The 27,291-nt window shown below is 37.6% G+C and overlaps 2 protein-coding genes across 3 annotated transcripts in view; one reads left to right on the forward strand and one right to left on the reverse strand.

The window, feature by feature from the left end:
• LOC127955535 (coronin-7) overlaps positions 1-27,291 on the reverse strand; it is a 107,938-nt gene that overhangs the window by 26,489 nt on the left and 54,158 nt on the right. The window lies entirely within an intron of this gene.
• On the forward strand, positions 848-25,848 carry LOC127955551 (vasorin-like). Of its 2 annotated transcripts, XM_052553469.1 has the most exons (3): positions 849-1,142; positions 9,430-9,484; positions 21,060-25,848. In XM_052553469.1, the coding sequence occupies exon 3, from the start codon at positions 21,088-21,090 to the stop codon at positions 23,089-23,091; it is 2,004 nt and encodes a 667-aa protein (XP_052409429.1). In that variant the 5' UTR covers positions 849-1,142; positions 9,430-9,484; positions 21,060-21,087; the 3' UTR covers positions 23,092-25,848. The 2 variants fall into 2 exon arrangements, with proteins under 2 accessions (XP_052409428.1, XP_052409429.1); XM_052553468.1 differs by lacking the exon at positions 9,430-9,484 and having other exon boundaries at positions 848-1,142.

Consider the following 27,291-nt stretch of genomic DNA (forward strand, 5'->3'; position numbering starts at 1 on the left):
GTTACCTCAGGGGATGAGGGGAGTCATAAAAAAAAAAAAAAAAAAAAAAAAAAAAAGGAAATATTTTTTTTTTGGGCTATAATAGAGTACCGGCAACTCTTTTGGGCCACTTAAAGCACTGCACGCATGCATCTTTTCGTACGTTTTTTAAACTACATGGAACAAGACAGAAGCCTAATCACTGTAAACCCGTTCTTAATAGAGTTACTGTTACTGCTGTAAACCTTTGGCATGCACACAGCAGCTGTGGGTTAATAGTTCAGTTACAGGAACATCAAGAGCTGCGAGGCAAGATTTCAGCATGAGAGGCACGTCTTGTGAGCAGCTTTCTGTGGTTTTGGGTTCATAACACATGATCTAAGATGCACTGACTGTAATAGAGACTGCAGGACTTTCAACAAGCTCATTTAAATCCACTCACAAGTTACAAAGAGATATCTGTTGATTCCATTAAGAGTCAGAAAATACTGAACATACATCGATATGAATGAATGAACAGCAAAACACAGACAGACACACAGACAGACAGAGAGATAGATGGATATATAGATAGATAGATAGATAGATAGATAGATAGATAGATAGATAGATAGATAGATAGATAGATAGATATAAATAAAGGGGGCAAAAGCACAAATGTCATCGTGTGTGAGCGCATAAATAATATGTAGGACATTCTGAAAGATTTAAATAAGGTGGTATATTTTTAACACACTTAACACTAGAGATGTAAATGAAGTGCATGCAAAAGCACAAATGTCAGCGCGTGTCAGTGCATACCGGTCCGGCGAGTTGAAATGCAAAAAAAAAAAAACCCTGGAGCGCGTCCAAAAGCGTCGCCTCATTTGATGCGCTCGTGCTCTCCAGAAAGCAGACTGTAGACGCGCGCTCCCGCCGCTCCTCCCAGAAGTTAAAGCGCGGCGCGCGCACAGCTCTCCGGAGTTTCACCTCGGACACTCGGACGGGACTCTGTGCGACACAGACTTTCCAAACGGACTCTCTATCACAACCATTACGTATCAACTCCACTCCAGTACACATGAGACATATTTCATATCGCTCGGAAACAAACGCGAGTTGTTGGATAGATACACGCAGGACTGACGGAACGCCTCCAATGCGCCGCTGATGCGCTCGAGCTGGTGAGTCAAACTCAAAGTTTAAAGAATGGAGAAGCCAAATGTGTTTTAACACAGTGTTAGTATGTATTCTTGTGAAAATCCCCGCTTTACGGATCTCAAATTCATATGTAGACGAACTACCAACCCATAGGATAAGTATTCTAGCTCTTCTTTATATGATGCATGCATTCATTCAGCAGTCAAATGAGCAGCATTGTTTTTAGACACGAGAAATGCTCTCTAAGAGTTATACTAGATGCGCTGCAATCAAGCTTCAAAGTTCAGGAGTTTACACACATTGCACTGGTTCACAGCGGTGCATTAGGTTTGATGCTGGTGCATGAGAACAGCTATTCAGATCAAAAGTGTCAAAGTCTCTATTTAAACACTTTAAGTTGCCATGGTTCTTAATGCTTCATTAAAGTCAATACTTTGATTCGGCACCAAATGGTTTTCTAAGAAACTTAAAAAGTTATTTGTAGAACCCAAAAACAGTCAGGTTGCAAAACCCTGTTTAGTTCAAATTAGAACCTTGATTTTTTTTTAAGACTGTATATGAATTTTATACGCATACACGCACTCCTAAATGCTATATAATCATGGTGGAATGAATGAAAAGCTCTGAACAACCAATGCAAACGCTGGGGACTTCGAGTGTTTGACCGCAGCAGGACAAACAGATTGCGTCTGGACCGCGCCGGCTTCTATTTCTCTCAGAGAAAGCATATTTCGGTGCTGTTTGCTTTTAATTTAGGAGCTCGCTCCACATCAAACCCCGGCAGCCGAAAAGTTCAGCAAACAAATGGCCACAAGCAGTTTTCAACAGGAGTTCAAAGGTAGTGCTGCGGCTCAAACACCAATCTGTTTAGTCACACGGGCCTAAAGGAGATTAGATGTTATTAATTCTGTTTTACTCGGTGCTGTGTCTGTGATTAGTCCAAGAGATGGAGGAAACGATCAACTATCTTGCCTGGGTCATAAAACTGTCATATAATAAACTAAGTGATAAAAATTAATACAATACAGAACTGAAGGCAGAAATAAAAACAGATGCTCTTCTAAAAGAGCAAGCCACAGGTAATACTTCAGATCATATATATACGAAGAATGACAATATATTCATAAATCTTAAAAATATGTTAAAAGTATTCAATTGTTAATAAGTTGACATTGCTTAACTTCATAATATTGCACAGACCTTTAAACACATTTTTTTCAGATCCAAATCTTGATATATTACCATCACAACAAAGTTTGTCAGAGATCTTTCCATTAAGAGAAATGTAAACCACATGTCTGTTACTATTGTGTATATTTATCTCTGCCTGTGTAATTGCAGATTTCAGCGCTAGTTTATGAGAGCGAGCCGATATGGAGAGCAGTGTCATTCAAACATGTGATAATCATCTTTGCGTGGCTCAGAACAGGCACAGGACGTCGTTTGGTGTTTAATTGCATTTAATTAAGTTCAGCGGAAAGCCCAACACTATACTCAGAAGCAATAAAATCCTTCGAAAACACAACTGAAAGCCCCATTCAGTGAAGGTTTTGTCACAGAGGAGCGTTTGTTTGAACACCGGGCTGGACTCTGCACTTTGCTTTGCTTTTCTTGCACAAAATGAGAAGTTTTGTTTTGATTGCATCCTCTTTCCTCGCTGAAGGCTTTACGGACGTCCAGTACATAATGTATCTTAATGCATATGTGAAACCGTGTAAACTAATAAGAATCAGACTCTGTGGATGGCGACCGGAGTACCTTCATGTGTGCGTGCAGCTCAGGGTTTCGTACTTTCTAGTGGCTTCCTACATTCCTTGGCACTTGCAAATGTCAAAGAGAGAAGCCCAGAAGAGAGGAGATTACGCAGATGTTGATTAGACAAAACGGAAGGTGAGAGGATATGAGAAAGGAGTAAAACAAATATTCCTGTCTGTGAGGCTTCTTTAAAGGAACAGTTCACCCAAAAATGAAAATTTGCTGAAAATGTGCTCACCCTCAGGTCATCAAAGATGTAGATGAGTTTGTTTCTTCATCAGATTTGGAGAAATGTAGAATTGCATCACTTGCTTAACAGTGGATCCTCTGCAGTGAATGGGTGCCGTCACAATGAGTGTCGAAAAAACGGATAAAACCATCACAATAATCCACGGCACTCCAGTTTATCAGTTAAGTGAAGTGAAAAGCTTTTTTTTAAAGAAACAAATTCATCATCCATCATGTTTAACTTCAAACCATTGCTTCCAGGTAAAATATGAGTCTCTATCCATAATATTGCTTTTGGGAGTGAAAAAAGTTAGTCTGAATCAGGAGAGAAATATGCACAGATCAAGAACCATTTACAGTCCAAAACAGCTCTAAACAAATATGTGGCTGGATTTATATGGGCTATGGACATGGTTTATGAGTTATTTAGGCTAGAAGCAATGGTTTAAAGTTAAAATGCCTTAGTGGAGTGCTGTGGATTATTGTGATGTTTTTATCAGCTGTTTGGACTCGCATTCTGACGGCACCCATTCACTGCAGAGCATCCATTGGTGAGCAAGTGATGCAATGCTACATTTTTCCAAATCTAATAAAAAACTAGTCTAAATCTTGAATGGCATGAATGGGTTAGTGAGTTTTCAGCAAAATGTTTATTTTTGGGTGAACTATTTCTTTAAATTAACCTTCCATGAAGCAGTATTGTAAAACAATAAGCTCCTGTTTTGGTATCATCCAGAATATGTGTCTGACAGCAGACGGCTGCATATGTGGCAAATCAAGCACTTCGTGCCAGCTTTCCTCACAGTGTCAAAATAACATCCCTATGGTATTTCCCTACCGTTCTGTCCAAACATCATCACTCACAGCTCAGAACAGAACCACAGGCTTTTGTGCTAAACACACATACACACACAACTCTGCCAAGGCAAACACACACATCTTAAAGTTCTCTTGAAGACCACCTCCTTGTGTCTGTGCTGCGGTATTTCTTAACTGTGTCATACATGCAGGACATAATACATCTGTCTGTCTCTCCTTACAAAGCTCCTCATAGTCACTGTCACTGTTGTGTTCATTGCCAAATACTAAACATCAGTGTGTAACTACTGACATGAATGATTCCTCATCATGCAGCTACTTGAGGAGATGTGTGCAGCTTGCTAAGCAATCAGGTTTACTAGGGGCCATATCAAGGGATATCTTAGAAAGAAATACTTGAAATATGGCAGTGTCATATTCATAAATATTCTAAAGGTTCTAAAAGATATTTCAAAAACAAACAAAAAAAGATAAAAAGATTCTAAAATGAAAGGTTCTAAAAGATTCTAAGAGATTAATAAAAAGGTTCCAAAAGTTAAAAGATTGTAAAAGACTCTTCAATACAGTTTCTGAAAGACTCCACTTTAATCGATTATAAATTAAAATTTTCTGTAAAGTAAAATAATCAATAAACCTTTTACAATAAAATATTTAAAAACATGCTAAAATATTCTACAATTGACTATTATGAAATAACTTTTAAAATATGATAAAACATTCTAAATTAAAAGGTTTTTAAAAAATTCTAAAATAAAATAATCAAAACGTTCTACAATAAAATGTTCTAAAATATTATTCAATAAACTATTCTAAAACGTATTTTAAAATATTCTAAACAATTCTACATTTAGATTCAAAATGAAAAGATTCTACAATAAAATATTTGAAACATTGTAATAGAAAAGATAACAAAAACGTTCTACAATAAAATGTTTGAAATTATTCTATACTGTAAAAGATTCTATATTCAAATATCATAAATTAAAAGTTTTAAAAGATTGTACATTAAAAGGTTATGAACTATTCTACAGTAAAAGATTCTAAACTAAACTAAAATAATATGACCAGGCTTTATCAGCCGGGCTGGAATGGCACTGGGCAGAATCTGAAGGGTGTTTCCGTGCAGATTTGTGGTGTCCTGCTGATTTTGGTTCTCTTTTACACCAGTTAACAGGCCGTCCTCTGCTGGCCCGTGCTTCACAATGCTGGATTAATAGGCTAAATGTCAGGCAGGAGGTGAAGGGCCAGAAAGAGGGCAGAGAGACGGGGTTAGACAAACAGCGGGCGGCTTGACGGAGTCGACAGGGCAGAAAAAGCAACATTTATGAAAGAATGCAAAAGGAAAGCAGCATAAGTACAAACCTCATCTCTAATTACACACATGTAATATGGCATGTCCGATAGAAGCTTTAAAACAGCAGCTTTCAGGATCTTTCAGGTGGCTTTAGCGCTCTTAAATCAATCCTCAGGATCAAAGAACTGCAGAGCAGTGCTGACCAAGCAGCCAGACTCACCCGTCATCTCTGCCAAACCAAACCAAACCAAACCAAACCAAGATCTTGATGGATGGAGCCAAACGATGAGTTCTGAAGAGCCACATTAAACCTCACTGTAAGAGCACACACATGCAATGGTTTCAGGCCTGTCAGCGGTAGCTCAAACACCCAAAAAACCCGAAAAAACCTGCATTTGTCAAACACTCCCGGAGCTGATTCTGTCTGCAACGAATATGACAAAAAATGAGAAAAATGCCGGTTTGTCCACCAAACTATTTCCCTTTAGAAAGCTCAGGGTGGGGGGGATGGGGGAGCACATCCGCCACAAAATTGCTGCATTTTCGCCAAGCAGTAAAAAAGAAAAGAAAATGACTTTAATCTACGGCTGTAATTACCTCCTGACTGAACTGTAATTAGGAAATGATCCTTGAACCGAAGACGCAGAGCAGCAGCTCCAGCTCCAGAGACCGCGGCCCTGAACTCTCCACCAGGTCAAAGACGCTATTAATGGCTACAGACAATCAAACACAGCACCCTATGAACATGAACTTACTTCACCCAGAAAGTGATAAGTGCAGGATAAGTGTTGGTTTAAGATGTTCAGTCCTTGTTTACATGTTTAGACTCGGGCCGTCTGCTGCAGAAGATGTGTGTGAGCCATTGTTTGTGTGAGACCGAGGGTCAGCGTCAAGACGTGGAGTGGGTCGATGAACTGTGTGTGCGCGGTTCACACAAACACACATCCAGCTAGTTTATCCAGCTAGTTCACCTACAGCACCCGTTCCTCTGCAGCTATTTCAGTTTCAGAGGTTAACGGCACTCGTATCTGCTTTCAGCCGGCGCCGATGACTCGGACGCTCTGGATCTGCGTGTGTTTGCAAAATAGTTCGCAGTACAATTCATGTTAAACTATTAAAATAACAAAAAATCTATTGTGCAGCTACAATACTTGCAATAAAGTACCACTGTATTAGCAAGAGGTTTTTTTGGTACCATGCTAAGATATGCAGATATTCAAAGAATCATCCCAGATAAAAATGTAATTGGTCAGAGATCATATGTATAAACTTCATAGGCAAAATTGGCTCCCAAAATGATTTTATATGTATTGTATAATAAGTTATAAATACAGTGGAAGTCTCTATTTACTCTCACTGCTGTCTAAGAGATCTGTAAACATCAGTTAGCATAAGTGGTTTACGTCTGTAATTTGGCCATCTTGTCTGCAAATCACTACAGAGAAGTCCAAAACTAAACTAAACTCCTGCGAGTTTCTGCTAATCATATACTACTCAGAGACACGGATACCTAATGCAGTGGCAGCACGTGACCTGGTTAAAGTGACAAAAGAGTGAGTGTGTCTGACGCGTGGAGTGTGTTTCTGTGTCGGGTCAGACACACTTTGTGCAAATATCCAGTTTCAGGTGTTGCAGAAGTGCAAAGGCACATCAACGACTCATATTTAATACTCAAAACGCTGAATCACTCTGACACATTACGAAGAAAATGTGTGTGTGCGTTAATAATCACCAAATAACAATCCTCCTCAAAATACCTCAGTGAATCACTGCCTCTGTTGAGCTGAACACTCTGAAAAATCATAAAATAGTGTTAAAAATGAAAGCATATTTCAGCTCAAAATGATTTCTTTTGCACTATTTTACATTGTTTTTATGGCAATTCAGCATCTTCCGCCATTTGTACAATGTGTGAATTCTTAACAATAATAAAAATGTTACATCACGGTAGCCAGAATTTATTTTCCTTTTTTTATTTTGAGATGAAATATGAGCCAGACTTGTTTTGCGGGGTTCATTCTTTCATGCTGTTCCAAGTTAGTTACTTCAGAGAATGCGATGCGAGTGTAGCGATTACTCAGAAGCTGATAACGGTTCTCTAATTGACTGAGTTGAAGTTGAAAAGTAGTGATTTTCTGACGCTGTATCGAGAACAGGTGTTGATATCTGATCAAACTGACTCCAAAACACACAACATGTTTTCCTCGGGGCTCATCATGTGTGACAGTGCTTTCAACACATCTGTGATGACCAGGATGTGTGTTCATGTCAATTGCATAATTCATGTTGTTTCCACACCAGCTAATCAGATCTTCATGATAAGGAATGCATCAACCTTTCAAACGACGTAAAGTGTCATATTTCCATAAGATGCAGGTCAGATAATACATTCCTCGAACATAGTAAAGCACGAATGTTAAGATTTAAGATCGAGATGTAAGATTTTGTTTAGGAAATTAATATTTTGATTCAGCAAGTATTCAAGATTACTATTTGTAAGGTATTTTGGCCTTGGCGAGCATTAGAGACTTCTTTCAAAACCATTAAAAAATATATTACAGAAAAAATATTATATTAAATGGTAGTCGCAATAAAATAAATAATTTTCACCATTAAAAGTATAAAGTAATAATATGCATAAAGTAATAATATTTTTATTTATTTTTTAATTTATGACTTGGTGTCTTTGTTAGATTTAGCTCACTTCTGGGGATAATTCTGTAACCAAAGTGAATCCAAACATGCAGAATTATAATAAAACTGAAGCTGCTGAACATGAAGGCAGAAGCAGCACATGAAGTGACAAAAACAAAACTAATACATGTACTGAATCGATACTGCAAGACACGGACTGTGAGTGAGGCCGTCAGCCTGCATTCCTGCACTAAGAGTGTGTGTGTGTGTGTGTGTGTGTGTGCAAGATAAACACGCCGGACAGCTTGCAACGCTTCACTCGACTGCACTCAACACCTTTAGAGTCGTGCACTGTGTTTCTATTGCAAACACCTACTGAAATCACCTTTACCAGCAGAATCCTACAGTTTTCCACTCAACCCTCTATTACCTATAATCTCCAAATCACATTTATATGAATGCATTTAATAGATGCTTTTATCCAGAGCGACTTACAAAGATGAACAAAAGCAAACCTGTGCTTTTGACACCAGTGTTGGGGAAAGTTACTAAAAGTTTTAAAAGTAATGCATTACAAAATAGCATTACTCCATAAAAAAGATTACCTGATTGCATTAGTTAATCTTTGTGCAATGTAAAGCATTAAGTTACTTTAGTGTTACTTTTTGTCACCTGTGCCTGTTTATTTTATTTTATTTTTTTTATAACAAAAACGCAAAAGTTCTATTTTTGGCAACTGTAAAGGTGCTTTCACACCTAAAGTCAAATGGATATGTCTCAGGTTATATGAAGGGCCTCTGTAAATCATTCCTAATTTATCTTAACATGGGGACAGGAGAGATGTCAGTGAATATAAATGGAAAAACAAAGTCACTCGCGTTTCCTATTTGAAAATGGAACTCAGAAATTTTGATGCCAATTTAAAAGTGATGCATTACTTTAATCTGATCACATAACTTGCATTACTTGTAATGTGTTACCCCCAACAAGTGGGAGACTGTGGACAAATTCAAGAAGTCAAGTAGACATGAAGATCCGTTTTATTGTCCTCAAGGCTGATCATCTAGAAAAGTAAAATACCTTTCATGTTAAGCATGCACTACAACATTAATACTTAAAGAGATCTGAAAAAAAATACAAATTCTGTCATCATTTGCTCACCCTCATGTTTTCCTAACCTTTATGACTTACTTTCTCCTGCTAAACACACAAAGAGAATGCACACATGTGAAGAATGTGGCTCGCTGAACAGTTAACAGTCCCCATTGACTTCCACAGTTCGGACAAAACTGCAACTGTAATATCAGTAAAACTGTAACTGTTTGGTTACCAACATTCTTCAAAGTAACTTATTTTTTGTTCAACAGAAGAAAGAAACTGTCCCTTTAAATATAGTAACGATGCAAAGGGGAACTAATAAAGCGAGGGAGGTGATCGTCCATCTGTGTGACACAAACATGTAGACCCTCTCCTCTCCTCTTCCATAAAGACACATCCTGAAGCATTCTAGCCCCGACCTAGAGTCGGACAAACATCTGTGTGGCACTTACTGAACCTGTGGCCTTCTCCTACTCTTACAGAGCCTGAGGAGAGAGAGAAGGAGCCGACGAGGAGAGCGTCCCGTCACACGCCCCGGTGAGTCTGACATCTACCTGTCTTGAATGCAAATGACAAATTCTGGAGCTTGAAGGAGCCAGAATGGAGGAGATGCATAAACGATCTGGCGCATGCAGCTTCCAAAACCACACATTTGGCTTGAGTCGTAGCCAAAAAACCACAAAACATCGCGTGTCAATAAAACCCCCTCTCAAATCTGATTGAGAGCTTAATGAAAAGTCGCCTAGCAAGGACATGTGTGTTCGTCTGTGCAAACTACGCAAGCATAAAGTAAATGTTTGAACCCGTGGTGCTAAGCTCTAATTGAACACACCTGAACCAGCCAATCAGGGTCTTTGGGTTCAGCGGAAAATTTCAGCGGACTCGCTCTCAATTCGCATGAGCTAAACGTTTGCTGGTTTCGAAAGTACAAATATTTGAGCATTGTGCATTGTGGTTACTCTGAAACAAGTAGTAAGTAATGTTTAAAAACTTTAGGCGAACATCAAACTTAAGTCTAAATAAATCAAAATAATGCATAAGTAGTAACATTTTTAAATGTTAGACAAACATCAGTCTAGACGTTTTTTTAAAAACATTCCATGAACAATGTCTGAACAATGTTTCATTAACGTTACTGGAAAGAGTGTTTTTTTCATAATGTTGAGAGCACCATTAAGTTCTGAAAACATTTAAGATATCCAGCTTTTTAAAGGTTTTAAAACTTTTTCTTTGTCATCCAAATGTTATAGAAAACATTAAAGGAGAAACAGTAAGGTTTAAAAAACGGTTACATTAACGTTCTATTAACATTACTTCTCAATGTTCTCTGAACATTTTAAAATGTTTTACAAATGTTTTATTTTGGTTATGAGAACATTACATGAACATTCAATTAACATTCTATTGATGTTGCGTTGCGTTTGTTCACAACATTGAGAGAACCTTGCCATCAGAACACTATCCAAAGTTCTGAGAAAGCCTTGTGGGTAATATAAGCTGAAAAGCATGCATGCTAACATACTAGCACACAGTCTTCAACATGCACACATCTTACACATCTTAACTTATACTTATTTGTAAGAACAGTCAACTTAAAAAATCTAAGTCATTTCAACTTAAATTACAATAAACTGACTTTTAAAAAAAAGAGTTGAATCTTGTATAACAAGTTTGACAATTTAAAGTCATGTAAAAACATATGTTGTCATGGCTTATCGATCACTCTTTTTTTTTTTTTTTTACAGTGTACTATTGGAAACAGATTGCATACAAAATGGGATTCATATAGACTTCCAGAAACAAACTGACTAGCGATGTTTGATCCTTCTGGATTACTGAAAACCGCTGCAATGTAATCACTCATTTCCAACAAAAGCATATTTATACTTTTGTGGAGTTGCAGTATATCTGTAAGTCATTGAAAAACAAACAAACGGGAAATTAAATGTATAAAATATTTTATTTTATGCTATATGAAGTATTATGTGTTATGAGGTTCCTGTACGAACACACAAACATTCCTGTAACTAAAGGATTTCTGGCTCGAGCGGTCTGAAATTCTTCTGAGCATTAAAGCTGAAGCGGCGTCACTTGATACTTGGGCACATAGTGACATCCTGCTCGTATTTGTTTTACACTAAGCCTGCGAGTGTTCTGCTCCATATCCAGTTCTCCTGTGTACACGCCACGGTGTGTGTTCGTGTTTAAATAAGAAGCTCGAGCAACCCTTCAAACGCTTGACTCGATGCATTACCGTCGTTTGCGTAAGAGTAGAGCGAAGGTGTTCAATAAGCACAATGCTAAGATTTACCTAAGCTAAAACACACACAACAGAGCCGTGCACGTGAACACACACCCTGCGTACACGCTCAGATGTTTACACTATCATAGATGTGCCACAGTGATGTGTGACGGATACAGAGCATGTGCTTTCCATACATTAACCCTTAAACACTTGAGCAGAGCGAGAGACCGCTTGTGCACGTCAAGGGTTGATAGTGGAGTGCTGACGGATGGGTGAGCGTGAAGAGGCTCATGGGATTGGTCAAATTGAATGTTTAAAGCAGGACAGAATGTTTATGGAGCACTTGGATAGCATGTCTGAGGATACTGGGAAGGAAGAGAGCACTTTTTTCCTTTACACTCTTATGATTTATGACGCACACTAAAAAAAAAGAAAAAAAAAAAAGAAAAAGATTTTCGCACTAATATTTTACCAAAAAAAAAACTAAAATAATAAACATTCTCAAATCATATACTTGAGAATTACATAAAAAGTAAATAATATATATAATTACATAGATATAAAGTCATTTTCTAAAAAAATAAAATAAAATTAAGTGACAAATATGCATATAAACGTTTTTCTAAAATTAATAGATTTTATTTAGAAAGGGAAATTGTATGTGTATATATTTTTTTGTCACTTAGAAATGCAAATATATATAATTAAATGCAAATTAAAATAAAACATTTTACAAAATATTTTTATATTAAAACTCTATATATTAATATTTTGTATCAAGTTTTTTAATTTAATTTAATTGTAATGTATATATATATATATATATATATATATATATATATATTATTTTTTTATATTTTTTGTGAGTGTATTTTGTGATACCTGAGCACTAGAAAGTGTTACAGGTGGCAACATGTTGATGTTCTCGCATGGATGGTAACCACAGTGCGTAGCTGGAGGTGCATCTACAGTATCTGGAACGTCTCAGCTGTCTGTGGGGTCTCATGGACAAACAATGTGACCTATTGTAACCCATGAAACAGACAGATCCGATTGGCATGTTTATCTTTCCCTTGTGTATAAGACGCTTGTGAATGTGTGTGTGAATGTGTGTGTGTATGTCTGGGTTCTGGATAACGGCCCCAAGGCAACCAGACTCGAAAAATCACCAACGGAAAAGAGGCAAGTTACACAAACAGGTTATCAGTGGGCAAACATCAGAGTCGGCTGGAATGAGGAAAAACGCAGCCTTCCAGGTGCTGTCATCAGTAACACATAAAGACATTCCTAGACAATTGCATGTCGTGATGAGCTCTTGGCTTTCAATAGACCAGTAAACACTCATGTGATGTGGCCAACATGAATCTGGAGAATGAGTCAAGTTTTGAGTAATGTCTTCATATCTGAGATTGTGACGTTTAGAAAGTAAAAATACAAATAAATAAATACAATTATGCACACACACACACATACATATATATATAATACAAAATGCATTTAAATTATAGAATTACAATGCATGTTTTTGTATATTTATACATATTTAAATTCTACTGCATTGTGGCATTATGTTCAAAACAGTTAAGCTTATTTTTACATTTACATTTACGCATTTAGCAGACGCTTTAATTTAATTTTAAACCCAAAATACTGTCAGATTCTTTAGTGTAACATGAAAAGGTTATTAATATATAACATTTAAATTATTTGTAAAACATGGTAGCATTTGATGTACTGTCTTTAAATTAATTAAAATTATTTTTACTATAATAATAAATAAATAATTTAAATTGAATAGAAATAAAATAAAATTGTAAAAAATGATAGAATATAATACAGATAAAAGTCATTTATTTCCTCCTTTTTTTTGCAAACTTGCTTTTTACATTAAAAATGAAATGTGACTTTTTTTTCACCAGACGCTTTTATTTCAAGCAATGTTTGCTTTGATTTCAATTGTTCAAAAATAGCCATAGAGTTAGTTTTTCGTTCATTTATTTTAAAATCGCAAAGATAAGAAATGCACTCTTTTATTGAAAAACAAATACCCCACCTTTAATAGTTGAGCATATTTACAGTACAAACCTTGTCAGTGAAGCATGAGGGCAAAAAACAAGCAATCATATTCAATAAATCGAGATTTCGATTATAGGTAATACCATCCAGCCCTACTTGAAATAACATCACAGTGCAAATAAAACGGTAAGATTACTAGAAGATCATATTATCTTTATGATTTTGAGATAAAATATAATATTTTGTGACAGGGGGTTTTATTAGCATTCACTGCACGCACAAAAGACCGTGTGAAACACACAAACGACGCTAACTGTAGCATCGCTGTCACATGATGTCACCCCTGACAGATAACACAGATGGTGGGCTAATGATGGTCTGATAGTGACCTGATCTGTGGCTCAGTGGTAAAGCATTGCGTTAGCAGCGCAAAAGGTTGTGGGTTCAATTCCCACGGAAGACACACATACTGGTAAAGGAATGTATAGCCTGAATCGCTTTGGATAAAAGCATCTGCTAAATGCATACATGTAAACGATAGAGGAGCTGTCAGTCTGACAAAGAGATTCAGATGCTCGTGCATGCTCAGATTCCACGCATTCTTACCTGCTGCACATATAATTAGCTTGTTTGCATGTGTAAACCTGGCACGCATTACATCCACGACTAAGAATGGCAAGCGTTTACCTGATGGTGACTTTTTATGATGCCCGTCACAAGCGACGTTAGGGGCAAAGAGGTGAAGTTTCTGTTTGATTTGTGTGCTAGCAACCCACAGAAGCTTGATGTACATGAGCTGTAATTTATTTAAGCGATCGCTATAAAAAACAATGGATGATTAGGCGCGTGCGATGGCTTGTTTGAATGACAGAACAGGTAGAGTCACTTCAAACGAATGTTTAGTGTTGCATGGAAGTACGGAGGAATTTAACACACACCGGGTTACATAATCGCATCCTCTCTTAAGTTTCCAGTTGGCCGTTCTCTCGCTGTATTAAAGCCATCACAGCTGTGGATGTTAGTGAGAACAGCATCTCTACTTCCTCTCCGGTCCAGCGGGGAACACAAACACATTATCACTTCATTTCAGACTTCATGACTGCATGTTTAACACCACACCGCCTTCTTAAGTTCAATCAAATGTTCTCTGAGCACAAAAGAAGATATGTTTAAAATGTCTTGAACCCCAAATATCTTCTTTTATGTTTCACACAAGAAAGTAAGTCCTTTAGGCTTGAGAAGGACATGAGAGTAAATGACAACAAAATGTAAATGTTTGGCTGAACTATACCTTTAAGGGCCGTCCAAAAGTTCAAGATATATGGCACTGTATAAATATAATACATCTAAATATATCTACCAATGGGCTAAGAATAATAAACTTGCTTTAACTTAATCTGCTCAGGTTTGTTGCTTCAGCTATGTTCACATCAGCCAGTTTTTAGGACGGTCTCCTCGTCATACTGGCACTTCAAAAAACTGTCAGTCCTTTAAGAAAGAAAAATGACAACACTGGCAAACTTTGCTAGCTAGCAGTGTGCACTTCAAAGGTGTGTGCAGATGAGCAGTGTTCTTGTGTAACCCGAGTAAACCTGAAAGGTCCTGTGTTTATCTGTCATTGAGTGACTCGTGACCTTTGTAGAGCTGTGGCACAAACCTGAAGCCCACTCAGATGATCTCATCTCATCGAGAATAATATCTAAAATGCTAACTTGTGGGTCTCACAACCATTGGAAAACTTTTAAGCCAAATCTCCCAAAAAAATGTTTTGTTAAATCAAAATTATGACATTAAAAGTTAAGATTTCGAGATACTAATTCATAATTATGAGATTTTAAAAAAAGAAATTGATATTCTATGAGATAATATCATAATTTAACTTTTTTTCTGTCATTATTTAAACTCATAATTATGACTTTCTCATAATTTTGACCTTTGTTATAATTCTCAACTTTTCATATCATTATTTAAACATTTTATGTAAATGATTTTTTTAATTTACATTTCAACTGAGTTTATAATTATGGCTTATTATCTCATAATTGAGTTTGTCGTAATTTAGTCTTTTTATCGCATAAAACATAATTAATAAAATAATTGTTTAACTCACAATTGATATTATCTCACAATTTCAACAATCTCATAATTTTTAAATTTTATGTAATAATAATGACTTCTCATTACAGAGGTTGTCAAAATTTAGACTATTTATCTCTCAATTTACGACTGACGTCATAATGACTTTTTATCTCATAATTAATTTTTTGTCATAATAATGACGTTTTATCTCATTTTTCAGAAATGTTCTTCGATACACAGTAGCTTCTTAGAGAGTTAATCTTAATCGATAATCTCTGTAACATGGAGGTGCGCTGATAGCAGGGTTTTGAGATCACTGATCAATCAGTGCTGATGGGGGAGATCGGTGTCAGCATGCATCAAGACCCGCACAAATGTGAAATAACAAGTGTGCATGCTTGCTAATAGCCTGATCTCTGTCCTCAGTGGCAGACGCAATGCTAATTCCTCAGAGTGAGTGCTTGTAAATCCATTTCCTTTTGGATTGCTCTCTCTGAAGTGTACTGCAGTCTGTCCATCCCTTTCTTTCCGGCAGCCCACACGGCTGGTCCCTTGAGAAGCACACAGTGCTCCAGCTGCAGTCTGGCGCGGGTCACGGCATCTGCACAGGCACACGTCTGGAGCGTTGGGTTTCAGCACAGCCTCGAGAGCGACAACAGGCTGACAGCACCTGCCCGAGCTCGGGATCGTAACTCAAAGCTGCGAGTACCTGCAGCGAAACATCTCTCTGGGACCTGATGAGATCCGCTTGCAGCCGAAACAGAGTCTAGACGTGCCCCCTGCAGCCTGCAGACGGACAGCTAACTGAATGGCGAACACTGTCGATTCTTTGTTTCGTAAATGAGTGTTTCAGGCTGAGGTTGTGGGCAAAGATGGTTATCAGCACCACCATGAAAGATCAGGGTGATTGTTTTCAATGGATTCACTGTGACTGAAGCTGATCTAACTGTTAAGGGGTTACGCAACAATTCCTAACTCTTATGAAAATGTTGAATGAATCCTTTATGTCTTGTCTAATGGGCCCTGTCCGTGTTTATTATAGCTAGCCTGCATTTAAGAGGGACGGTTCACTCAAACAAATTTAACAATATATATTATTTAAAATTATAAGTACTATTTATTATTTGAATGTATGTGCCTAAATATAAATATTTATATTTCAAATTATTTAATATTATTTTTATCATTAGATCATACTTTATTTGTATGACTAAATGTAATTAGAATAAATTCTAATTATATTAAATAATAATTTAAAACTATTTATTAATTTATTATTTAATTTTGTAGAAATATTTAAAATTATATTAGTTATTAGTAATTCTCAGTAATTATACTTACTGTATTTAAATATACAGTATGTCAAAATGTAGTTTTAATCAATTAAATGCATATTTAATAATAATAAAATGCAATATATTTATTTAATGTGCTAATTTAATTAGGTAAAATATTAAATTATTTGATAATATATTTATTATTTGATCATACTGTATTTTAATATAAGTGATTAAATAAAATGTTAATAAGATAAAAGAATTTAAACAATTTATTTAAAATATATTTATAAAAATGTAAGAATATTTACATTTATCAATAAAAGAAATGCTACATTTATTAATAGACCTTACTGTATTTGAATATGTGATTTTGTCAAATAAGGACATTGTTCTGTCACACAGAGCAACGCTAAAGCCATAGCATACAGTGAATACAGTGAATGAGTCATTAAGTTGAGTCACTGTATAATTGTCGTGTTTCGGGAAACGGTAAACACTTAAAAAAACATCTTCCAACACAAAGCAACAACATGAATGACAGATTTAAATTTGAGTTAACTATTCCTTTTACTCTGATCACAATGCAGAAAAAGAGCAGTGTTTTATTCCGTCTGCTCCATTCAGACAGGACTGTCTTTTATGTTTACCGCAGACAGTAAAGGCAGAGACATGCTCTTATCCAGGTCATGGCTGTAAATCCTAAACCAGAAGAAAGCTTCCTTCATCTAATGATAGGCACGCTTCACAAAAACAAGGAAGAGGGAGCGGACGAGCGGAGGCGTTTGTGTGGACGTCTGGTGAAGACAAAAGCGTCCTAGTCAGCGTCACCCTCAGCTTTGATCTGGGTCTTCTGTTGTGGTCGCATGAATACATCAGAATGAGTGTTTAACCTAGTGAACTTGAAACCAAGCCTTCTTTGGCCTATTTAAAACTCAATACTCTCTACTAGACTGAATTACTACACACTCCACAACAAAGGGGGAAAACACACAGCATCAGGTTTGGCAGGTACAGTCACATTACATAACACTCAACCTCTTCCTGTGTGATGTGGGCGTTTAGGGTTAATGAATGAATCTTGTTCAGTAATCTACTGCGAAATAAAACACCATGAGATGCTGTCAGGGTCCAGAATTAATGGATCACCTGAATTTGGAACAGAATTAAATTTTTTATACATACAGGACAGACCAAAAGTTTGAACACACCTTCTCATTCAGAGTTTTCTTTATTTTCATGACTATGAAAATTGTAGATTCTCACTGAATGCATCAAAACTATGAATTAACACATGTGGCATTATATATGGAGTTATATACATAACAAAAAAGTGTGAAACAAGTGAAAATATGTCATATTGTAGGTTCTTCTTTTGCTTTGATTACTGCTTTGCACACTCTTGGCTTTCTCTTGATGAGCTTCAAGAGGTAGTCACCTGAAATGGTCTTCAACAGTCTTGAAGGAGTTCCCCGAGAGATGCTTAGCACTTGTTGGCCCTTTTGCCTTCTGTCTGCGGTCCAGCTTACCCCTAAACCATCTGGATTGGGTTCAGGTCCGGTGACTGTGGAGGCCAGGTCATCTGGCGCAGCACCCCATCACTCTCCTTCTTGATCAAATAGCCCTTGATGCCTTCAGTGGGACTCTACAAGTGAAATCTCGCAGATCCTTAAAAACGAGCTAGAGCACAAAAAATCAGCTTCCTTCCTTTATTTGGTCCATGTCAGATATCGTACGAATTCAATTGAGGCTATTCCCACGGTACTCTGAGATCCAGACACCATGGGACAGGGCCGCCCTACGACCCCCTCACGATTAACTGCCCATAAAGCACTGCGCTCCACCTGTTATCGGGTTATGTGGAAGGTCTGCGTGTTTTTTTTCCCCATCGCTGCCTCCAGTAAAACATCTAATCAGCTCTCACAGACTGTAAAGCGTCATGCATCACTGAACGGAGAGCTTTTGGGTGAAGGAAACGGTGCATGTGTTACTCTTTCACTCACCCTTGTTCTAAGATCTTGTTGATTCCATTCATTATAAGAACAGCATGTATACGGTGCCAAAACATGTCAGCGAATTCATATCAGTGCCCGAACATGACAAAACATTGCTTTCGTGCACTTCTGAACCTCATGTGATCTTCCTTCCAAGTACTGACATTTCAGACACATTTTTTTCATGTTTGTGTCAAGAAAAAGTTTCATTAAATAGAAAAAAAAGAAAGACGGGCCAAACAGCGCACACATAATAAGCCGAAGATTAGTTTCATTAAAATATGCATGCACTTGGCTGCGGGCCTGAGCTTTTTTTTTCTGCTTTATTTGCTCTGAGCGTCAACTAAACTCAGTGTCAAAGACAGATGCTTGTATCACAGCCAGCAAGTCAATGAGACGGAGCACAGGAATGTCTAAACCTGCTCCAAAGCTTTTTAGAGCGAGAGAGAGAGGAAAAAGACATCTCTCTCTCGGGATGACTGTCCCTGGCTGAACTTAAGAAACCTTGAGTTGCTGACGGTGGTGATGTAAGGATTGCAGTTTCCTCGACACATACAAACTGGGATTGAGAGGTTTGGTCGAGTCACGATGTATTGTGTTGGCTTCACAGTTAAAACAAAGAAAATGTACAAAAATGTTTCTTTGTATCACAGTTTTTTTTTTTTATAAATAATTTTATTTATTATTGAGATATTATTATAGTTTTTATTAATATTTTGAATACATTTTTGTTGAAATATTTTGTTTAGATTTTAATTTTGGTTACATGCTGTTGTCCTAGTTTTAGGGTGTTTTTTTAATGTCCATATATGCGTTTCATTCATTTTTATTTCAGTTTTAGTTGAAGATATTTTAGTACATTAAATTAAACTATATTAAAGTAAGAAATGTTGCTGACATATATTAAGTTTAAGGTTTTTTTATATAGAATTTTATTTAAAAATGTATTTATTTCTAGTAACAAATTTTTTTTTTTTGGCTTTAGTTAACTGTAACGACGCTGAAACATATATATATATATATATATATATATATAGAGAGAGAGAGAGAGAGAGAGAGAGAGAGAGAGAGAGAGAGAGAGAGAGAGATATTAAATGTGAAATATTGTTATATAAATAGTATTAAAAATATTTAAAACAATAACAAAAATGGCAAAAGCTCATAACAACAAAATGACTAAAACAAGATTAAATTGACAGCTGAAAAAAAGCTAATTCAAAATATTAATAAATACTATAATTGCATGTGAAAAATACTAAAATAAGATTGACGTCACATCAAAGAGCCCACTCTCACTGAAAAGGCATGATTTCCAGTCACTTTCAGCAAGAATGCACCCAGACATTATTGAAAAGACATTTAGAAACTTGCACTGATCTCAGAAGATGACTAGAAACTTAGCAACTGTCAGCCAACACAGAATAAAATAAATATAATATATTTCCTATTGTAAATAACTGCAGAATAACACAGGGGTGCTTCAATGATGTAGCCGGAGGGAACATAATGATCCTACTATCTCTGTACTATTCAATAAAACCGAGTGAGGGAACTTCACCTCAGCATGAACTTCTAAAATAAAACCCCCACACGGTCCCAGGGAGAAAATGGAGGAGAATCCTGAGGGAGAATGAAACATCCCCACCCCTCCTTTCAAGGCCAGATACGGCTGCGACTGATCTCACATTAGATGATAAACCACTTCCCCAGCTCACTTCAATCCCGCAAATTCATAGCCGTTTATCTCTCTTGTTCCTCGCTCTCCTCCCCGACTCTTCAAGTTCCTCCCCAAAGGTGTCTGAGTTCATCTGATGAGCTCCGTGTCCGGTGTTCAAGGTCAAACCTTTTTAAAATTTGAGATGGCCTTGGCACGTACCAGTGCATCTTTGATCTCAATGTGAAACTGATGTATATAAAATGACTGAATGTTTGGAGAAAGACACAAAGTGTACAAATCACTCCCAAAAAGACTCTCTAAGGCCACCGTTTGCAACAATCATTCAGTATGTGTGCTGTAAACAATTAAACAGTATCATTTCAAAATCTGCTAAAGGTTGCATAAAATAGCATTATCCAATTGTAAAATGTTGTTTGTTTGATTTAAAACAACATCACCTTTAAGTCCAGTATTAGGATCCAGCTGGCCTGTACGTCACTACCACAAACTATTGTCTGAATACAACCATGTCAAGAGAGCTAGCCTTTGATCACCCTTTGAAAGCACTTAGTGTAAAGCAAGCCTTTTGCTCAGCCACATAAAAAGGCTGACCTCATAGACTCCATGCCGTTTATTGCAGTATGCTGTGAATTTGCTGTAAAAAAAGAGTAACTTTATCAAGTTTATCAATTATCAATTTACTTTATAGCTTTAATCTGTATTTCATGCCATTTCTAAACATTGTCAAAGTCAAAGACAGGTGTATGTATAAACATATTTTTAAAGTAAAAAATACAATGGAAAGTTGATGCAATGTTTACTTTGTTTTCTTGTTTTCTTGCAGGCTTGAAGGGGTTATTGTCGGCAGCAACATGAAGCTCTTACTCCCTCTTCTGTTGCCCCTCCTCTTCTATCAACAATTGTGGTCCCAAGCATTAGCCGGCACCTGTCCAAATGACTGTATTTGTCAGCCAGAAGACTACATTTTATGCTTTAACCGCAGAGACACTAAAATACCCAACAAAGTACCCACAACGACTAAGAATCTCTATGTGTTCAAGAACGGCATTGAATCCCTTTCCCAAGAGGATTTTCTTGAGTTGGAAAGTCTAGAGATGCTGGATCTAAGCCAGAACAAGTTGACCGAACTGCCAGATCATGTGTTTGAACCCTTGTCCTCTCTCCAAAACCTGGACTTGTCGGCTAACCAGATCGTCCATATATCCAAGGACAGCTTTGCTGGACTAGAACATCTTGAGAGGCTATATCTCTACAGCAACCTCATAGAGAGCATCCACCCTGCTGCTTTTGATGGCCTACAGCAACTACTGGAGCTCAAACTGCAAGGTAACAAACTGACGATAATGCCTGCCCTGAAAATGCCCCAACTGCTTCTGCTAGACTTACGGTTCAACAGCATCCCATCGCCAAGCCCAAATGACCTCCAGACTCCCAGGTTGGAGTCACTGAAGCTGGGTGGGCTGGGGCTTAGCAGTCTGAACGAGGAGCTCTTGGGAAGCTTCAAGAACCTTCATGAGCTTGACATCTCCAACAACCAGTTAACAACCTTTCCAGGGGTTTTGCGGGGGGCAAGGGGCTTGGTTACTCTGAGTTTGGCTGGGAATCCCATGGGACCTGTGAAATGGGAAGACTTTGAGGAACTCTCTGAGCTTCAGGAGCTGGATATCAGCAATCTAAGCTTGCAAGGTTTGCCAGAGACCTTAACACAGCTCTTTCCTCACCTACAAAGGCTGACCGTTGCGGAAAACCCTTTCAATTGCCTTTGCAATCTGGCTTGGTTTCCTAGTTGGCTGCGAATCAGGCAAATTCATTTGGGTAGGACAGAAGAGACACGCTGCCACTTTCCTCCTTTAAATTCCGGGAAGGTGCTGGAGAGACTTGCGCACCGAGAATTTGGATGTCCGATTACCACAACTGTTGTGACTCGGACAGTAAAGACCACTGCAGTACCTCTAGCCCCGGTCACCAGTTTACCAAGTACCACTCATGCAGTCCTCCCAGCCAAACCTAGTGATAACCCTTCTACGGAAACCGACAATGACCCTCCACCTCCTACCCCAAGTACTAGTATCGACCCAGATCTCAGATCAAACTTCTGCCCACCCAATATCTGCCTTAACAGAGGAACATGTTGGCTGGACAACAAAGGACATTTGGAGTGCATTTGTCTACCAGGAACATCAGGGAGATACTGTGAAAAAAAGGACCCACTACGCCACGAGGAGCCTACAGAGCTACCGGATCCTGAAATAACAGCAATGGTAACTAGCTCCTCAATACACTTAGATCTTCAGAGGTACATCATTATGCGCCCCCACATCCGTGGTGTAAAGTTAACTTACAAGAAACTTTCCGGACCGGATAAACGTGCTAAGCACCTCAACCTTCCAGCATATTACCTGGAATACACATTGCGTGGACTTCAGCCAAACTCTACGTACTCTGTATGTGCCAGTCCAATGGGTGAACCTGGGGATACGGATACAGTATGCATAGAGACCCAGACGCTCAGTCAGCAGCCAACTCCCACTGGAGCACGCCTGAAGGAATCAAAGCACAATACAATGCTCATCCCTTCAGTCGCCATCCTTCTTCTGCTAGTCCTAGTAGCCGTGGCTGTTGGGGTAGTTTGCTACATGCACAAAAATAAATCAAAGGGACACCTGGACTTAGGATGTGATCCTTCACAGCTGGAGCTGGAGGGTCAGGACAATGGGACACTACCTGAAAAGCTAGAGATTATCTCCTGTCCGTCAACAACACAGAATGGTGGCTTGGACTTTGAGGTGCCCCTCATGCAGGATCAATGTACTGCGAACAACAACATGAACAGTTCGAAACCTTCATATTTCTGATAATTGCTAAAGGTTTGTGACGTACTTGCATGCTAAAGCATGAACGATATGGCCTTACAAGGTACCACCGTGGACAGCGAGACCAGCCACCAGGTTCTTTGTAAAGAGCAATGGTATTTAGGTGATTCCTGGTGTAATCCTACATGGGCATTTCCGTCAAAATGACATCCTCCTAAGTGCCTTTTTTCATCTAAAAAAAAAAATCTGAAAGATTGTACATGCCAAACTTTCAACCAAAGATTTTGATGGATTTTAAAATGGCTGCCAATCGTTAAAAAGGGCGTACAGCTGACTGAAAAAAAATGTAGGTGAAATTACGATGTGTTGTGCATGTGTGCAACTCTTATGAGCTGCGCTAACTGTGAGTGGGTAACTGAAGATATGGACTTAAGTAACGAGGCTGACTCATATGATGCTTTGTCTAACTGATATGCATTGTTTCTTAGTTTTGTATTTGTAACTTTTTTGTAAATGTTTTTGTACAGATATGTGACTGTTACCAGGCGGCTGCTCTTCCCCCATATCTTGTGACTTAAAAGCAGACAAAACACCAGATTAGAAACTTTGAAGATTAAAATTCACTTGAACCACCGAGTGAAACAAAGGCTTTAGTTTAGAAATGTCAGACAGTCTAAGCAGCTGAAAGTCTATCCAGACACGAAACTACAGTAAATCCTTCCTCTATTTTTTAGGCCCTATCCCCCTTCACCCTCAGAAAGAGACACCAGGAAGCGGATTAATATACATTATGCTCTATTGTAAACACAAAATAGACTCACAATATATAATTGGAAGCTTCTTTAAAATAATTTATTTATATTGCAAAAATATTTAAAAGGGGGTTGTTACCTAGGCCCTTCTGCAAAATTAACCTTTGCACTATTTACATTACTTGGCAGAGATTTCCAATCAATTGCAGTCAACAACATTTTGCCTTAAGACAGGTTTACCTAAACCAGTCTAATAACACAAACACACACACACACACACACACACAAGCTCCCAATTCTACTGATCTTACCATTCAAGTGCAAGATATAATTAAAGAGCATAAAACAATCTAAAAACAATCGAGGCTGTCATTTATCACAATAAAATTTACCAAAAAACTGAGAAGAGACGGTGGGAAGGTGTGCTGATTTACCTCTGTGAGGAAATATGTGTATATTTTAGCACTTGTTCTACAACCTCTCAAATGATGTTTCCAAAAAATAAAAAGAAAACATAAATATGTTATTGTTTTTAGTGTATCTGAAACCTTCTGCTTAGAAGGAAGAGGATTTGTAATTGAAAATAGTTTTTTTTATTATTATTATGTTTGTTGTTGTTCTTGATGGGGATTATCCAAACTGGAAAAAAAAAAATCTAAGCATTATGAAGTATTGAAAATATTTGTGAATATTTTTGATAAGATCTGCCTATAATTCTCCCTGTTTAATTTGGGAAGCTCTTTTTTATACTTTTCTTTTGTCAATAAGGAGATGTGTGTATATGTATGATATGTATTTTCAAAAAGCTGCAAAGAAGATAAAAAAATGAATTAAAATAAAAGACAGTTTTATACAATATTCTCCGTTTCTGGTTCACGCTAGCTGATCTGATTAACAATAAGGTTCACTGACACTGAATGCATGTCTCTGTTTAATATGTTTTGTTAATAATATTTAATTATTTAGGGGAGTTTGCACACTGAGAGAGCATTAGCATCCTCAACACCTTCTGCAAATGCACCAACCAAAGCAAACTTACATTTTCATTATTATTATTTTTGTTTATTTTTTTTGAGAGCCAGTGAAAGATAACAGATTTTGCCTTTATGGAGAAAGCTTGAGGTAAAGAATAATTTTATTAAAAACCTAATAAATGTCGTTTTGCCTCCATCCACGTTATCTGACTGACGCTAATGAGCATGGTTTGTTAATACACGCATCCTTTAGTTTAGACTGTCCACCTGTTTTACAGGTACATCTGGACGGGTTTGCAACAAATGCTCACACCGTCTCAAAAGACTGCTTATCTACAAGCATCCAGCTGCAATCTGTTGTATTTTAAAACATTTAACAGCACAAACACATGAAACAGCCCAGCGCTGTCCAGTATTTCCATTTGTAATGAGTGCAATCATGTCAAACAATTAAAAACAACAAAAACTCTCACATGGTTTCGTCTGTAAACTCAAACTGAGAGAACAACGGCCAAGGCATCAGATGGAGGCAAATTTGACCAAAAAATGTACAAGCACACGTCAGTCACAGGATGTGTGTGTGTGTGTGCGTCTGCTCTCCAGCTTTTCAATAAAAGGCCTCCATTATTCTGTGATTTTAAGAGAGCTGGTCCTCTGGCCGCGCTCCAAAGCCAGACTCAACCTGAGCGGCTCAAAGGGACTATTGTAGACACTCGAGCTGACTTTTTCAAATTGTCTTCCAAAAATTCCACTGAAAATTACTGCTGAGTAAATATTGTTCTGCTCCTTTATTTTAAGTCGGGCTGCAGAGGTTTTGTTTCCACGCTCAGCTGTAGATGAGGCCAGGGTTTAAAACGTGTGTCGTGTGTCTTACGGAAAGAGGTTCCCATTCACATATTTGTCCTGGTTTATTCCTCATTCTTGGCATAAATGCGCCTACTGTTACACCAAACCTACAGGTAAAAACATGACTATGAACCTTTTAATGATAAAGAGGCTGCGAGGGATCGATTTACAGTCTAGGGATGCAGTGATTTTAAAATTCTGGCTGAAAGCAATAAGGCCAAAATTATTTTTTTTGTCCAGTAAACACAAAAATATTGTATATATTACTTCAAAGAAAATGTAAAAAAAAAAAAGCACTAAAAACTATTATGAAAAGCTTGTACGATACTAAAGAATTTAGACATGACAATATAATGTGCAAAAGGACAGATAAATATAGCTTTTCAAATTTGCTATAAGAAAGACTGAAACTGAATTATGAAAACTAAGTCTAGTGAAGGGAAGATCTAACCAGCTAACCTTCCAGCCTTTTGGTGATGCTACAGTATATTGTAAAATAGGAAAATGTAATCTTAAAATATTGTGCAGACTTGTTGATAAGTAACTGGCACCAGGGAGTTTTATTTTATCATTTTTTTTGCACAAGGAGGGCAAGACACAAAAGGTCATTGCAAAAGAGGCTGGCTGTTCCCAGAGCTCTGTGTCCAAGCACATTAATAGAGAGGAGAAGGGAAGGAAAAGATGTGATAGGAAAGTGTAGAAGCAACAGGGATAACTGCACCCTGGAGAGGATTGGGAAACTAAACCCATTCAAAAATGTGTGGGAGATTCACAAAGAGTGAAACACCTTCCAGAGTTCACTTCCAACACATTCAATCGGTTTAAAAATACGACGTATAATATTCGACAGGCAATTACAGATTTGCTCCCACTAATTCAGAGGTTCAAATTCGGCAGAAAATTGAGCACTGCACATCCGGGAGCTACAGGAGTTAGTTGGTCACCAGTGAGTGGTGCAAGCAGGTGTTGATGGAGACCAAACCACAGGTAGAGCAAATCCTTCATTCACAACATCTGATTTGCAGAAATAAAGCAAGCAGGTAGTAGAACTAACATTACATCTTAGACATATATTGTTTTCAGTTGCTTAGTGTCTTTATCTTCAGAGTTGTAATAGGGTTTTCCCACTGACGTCACACTCCAGGGTTCCCCGACGATGACCTTAATGAAATAATACAGAGATATCAACGAGTGAATAGTTCACTGTATACAGAATAGTGGCAAAGGAAAGCAAATGTCCAGAGAATATACATAACCTTTACAGCTCTAGGAAAGCAAATATGATGAACATGCAGAACATTGTGTTCCTCTGACCCATCTGTATAGTTTGCATCATCAAGAAGGTGTATACTGAGATCTGAGGTCTTGTTTAAGTCACTCTATCAGTTCATTGAGACGCATTAAGCATCGCTGGGGAATCCTGGAGTGTGGCATAAGAGGGAAACCTCAGTTTCACAACGCTGTGTCTGTGTTTTTCTTTCACAAGTCCCGTAAAAACCATGGCTGATTTACCTACTGTTTTTGACAAACACCGAGGTCATGTGGTAATTTAATTTCAGTTCGAATCCACATCTCTGAGTTTACAAGAAGTCAATTCAAAATTCAGTGCTTAACCTCTTTTTGAGCACTCCCGAACACGTAAAGTATGTAAACTTTGTACTTCGATATAA

Source organism: Carassius gibelio, chromosome A3 (assembly GCF_023724105.1).
Source record: "Carassius gibelio isolate Cgi1373 ecotype wild population from Czech Republic chromosome A3, carGib1.2-hapl.c, whole genome shotgun sequence".
In the NCBI taxonomy this organism is placed as follows: Eukaryota; Metazoa; Chordata; class Actinopteri; order Cypriniformes; family Cyprinidae; genus Carassius; species Carassius gibelio.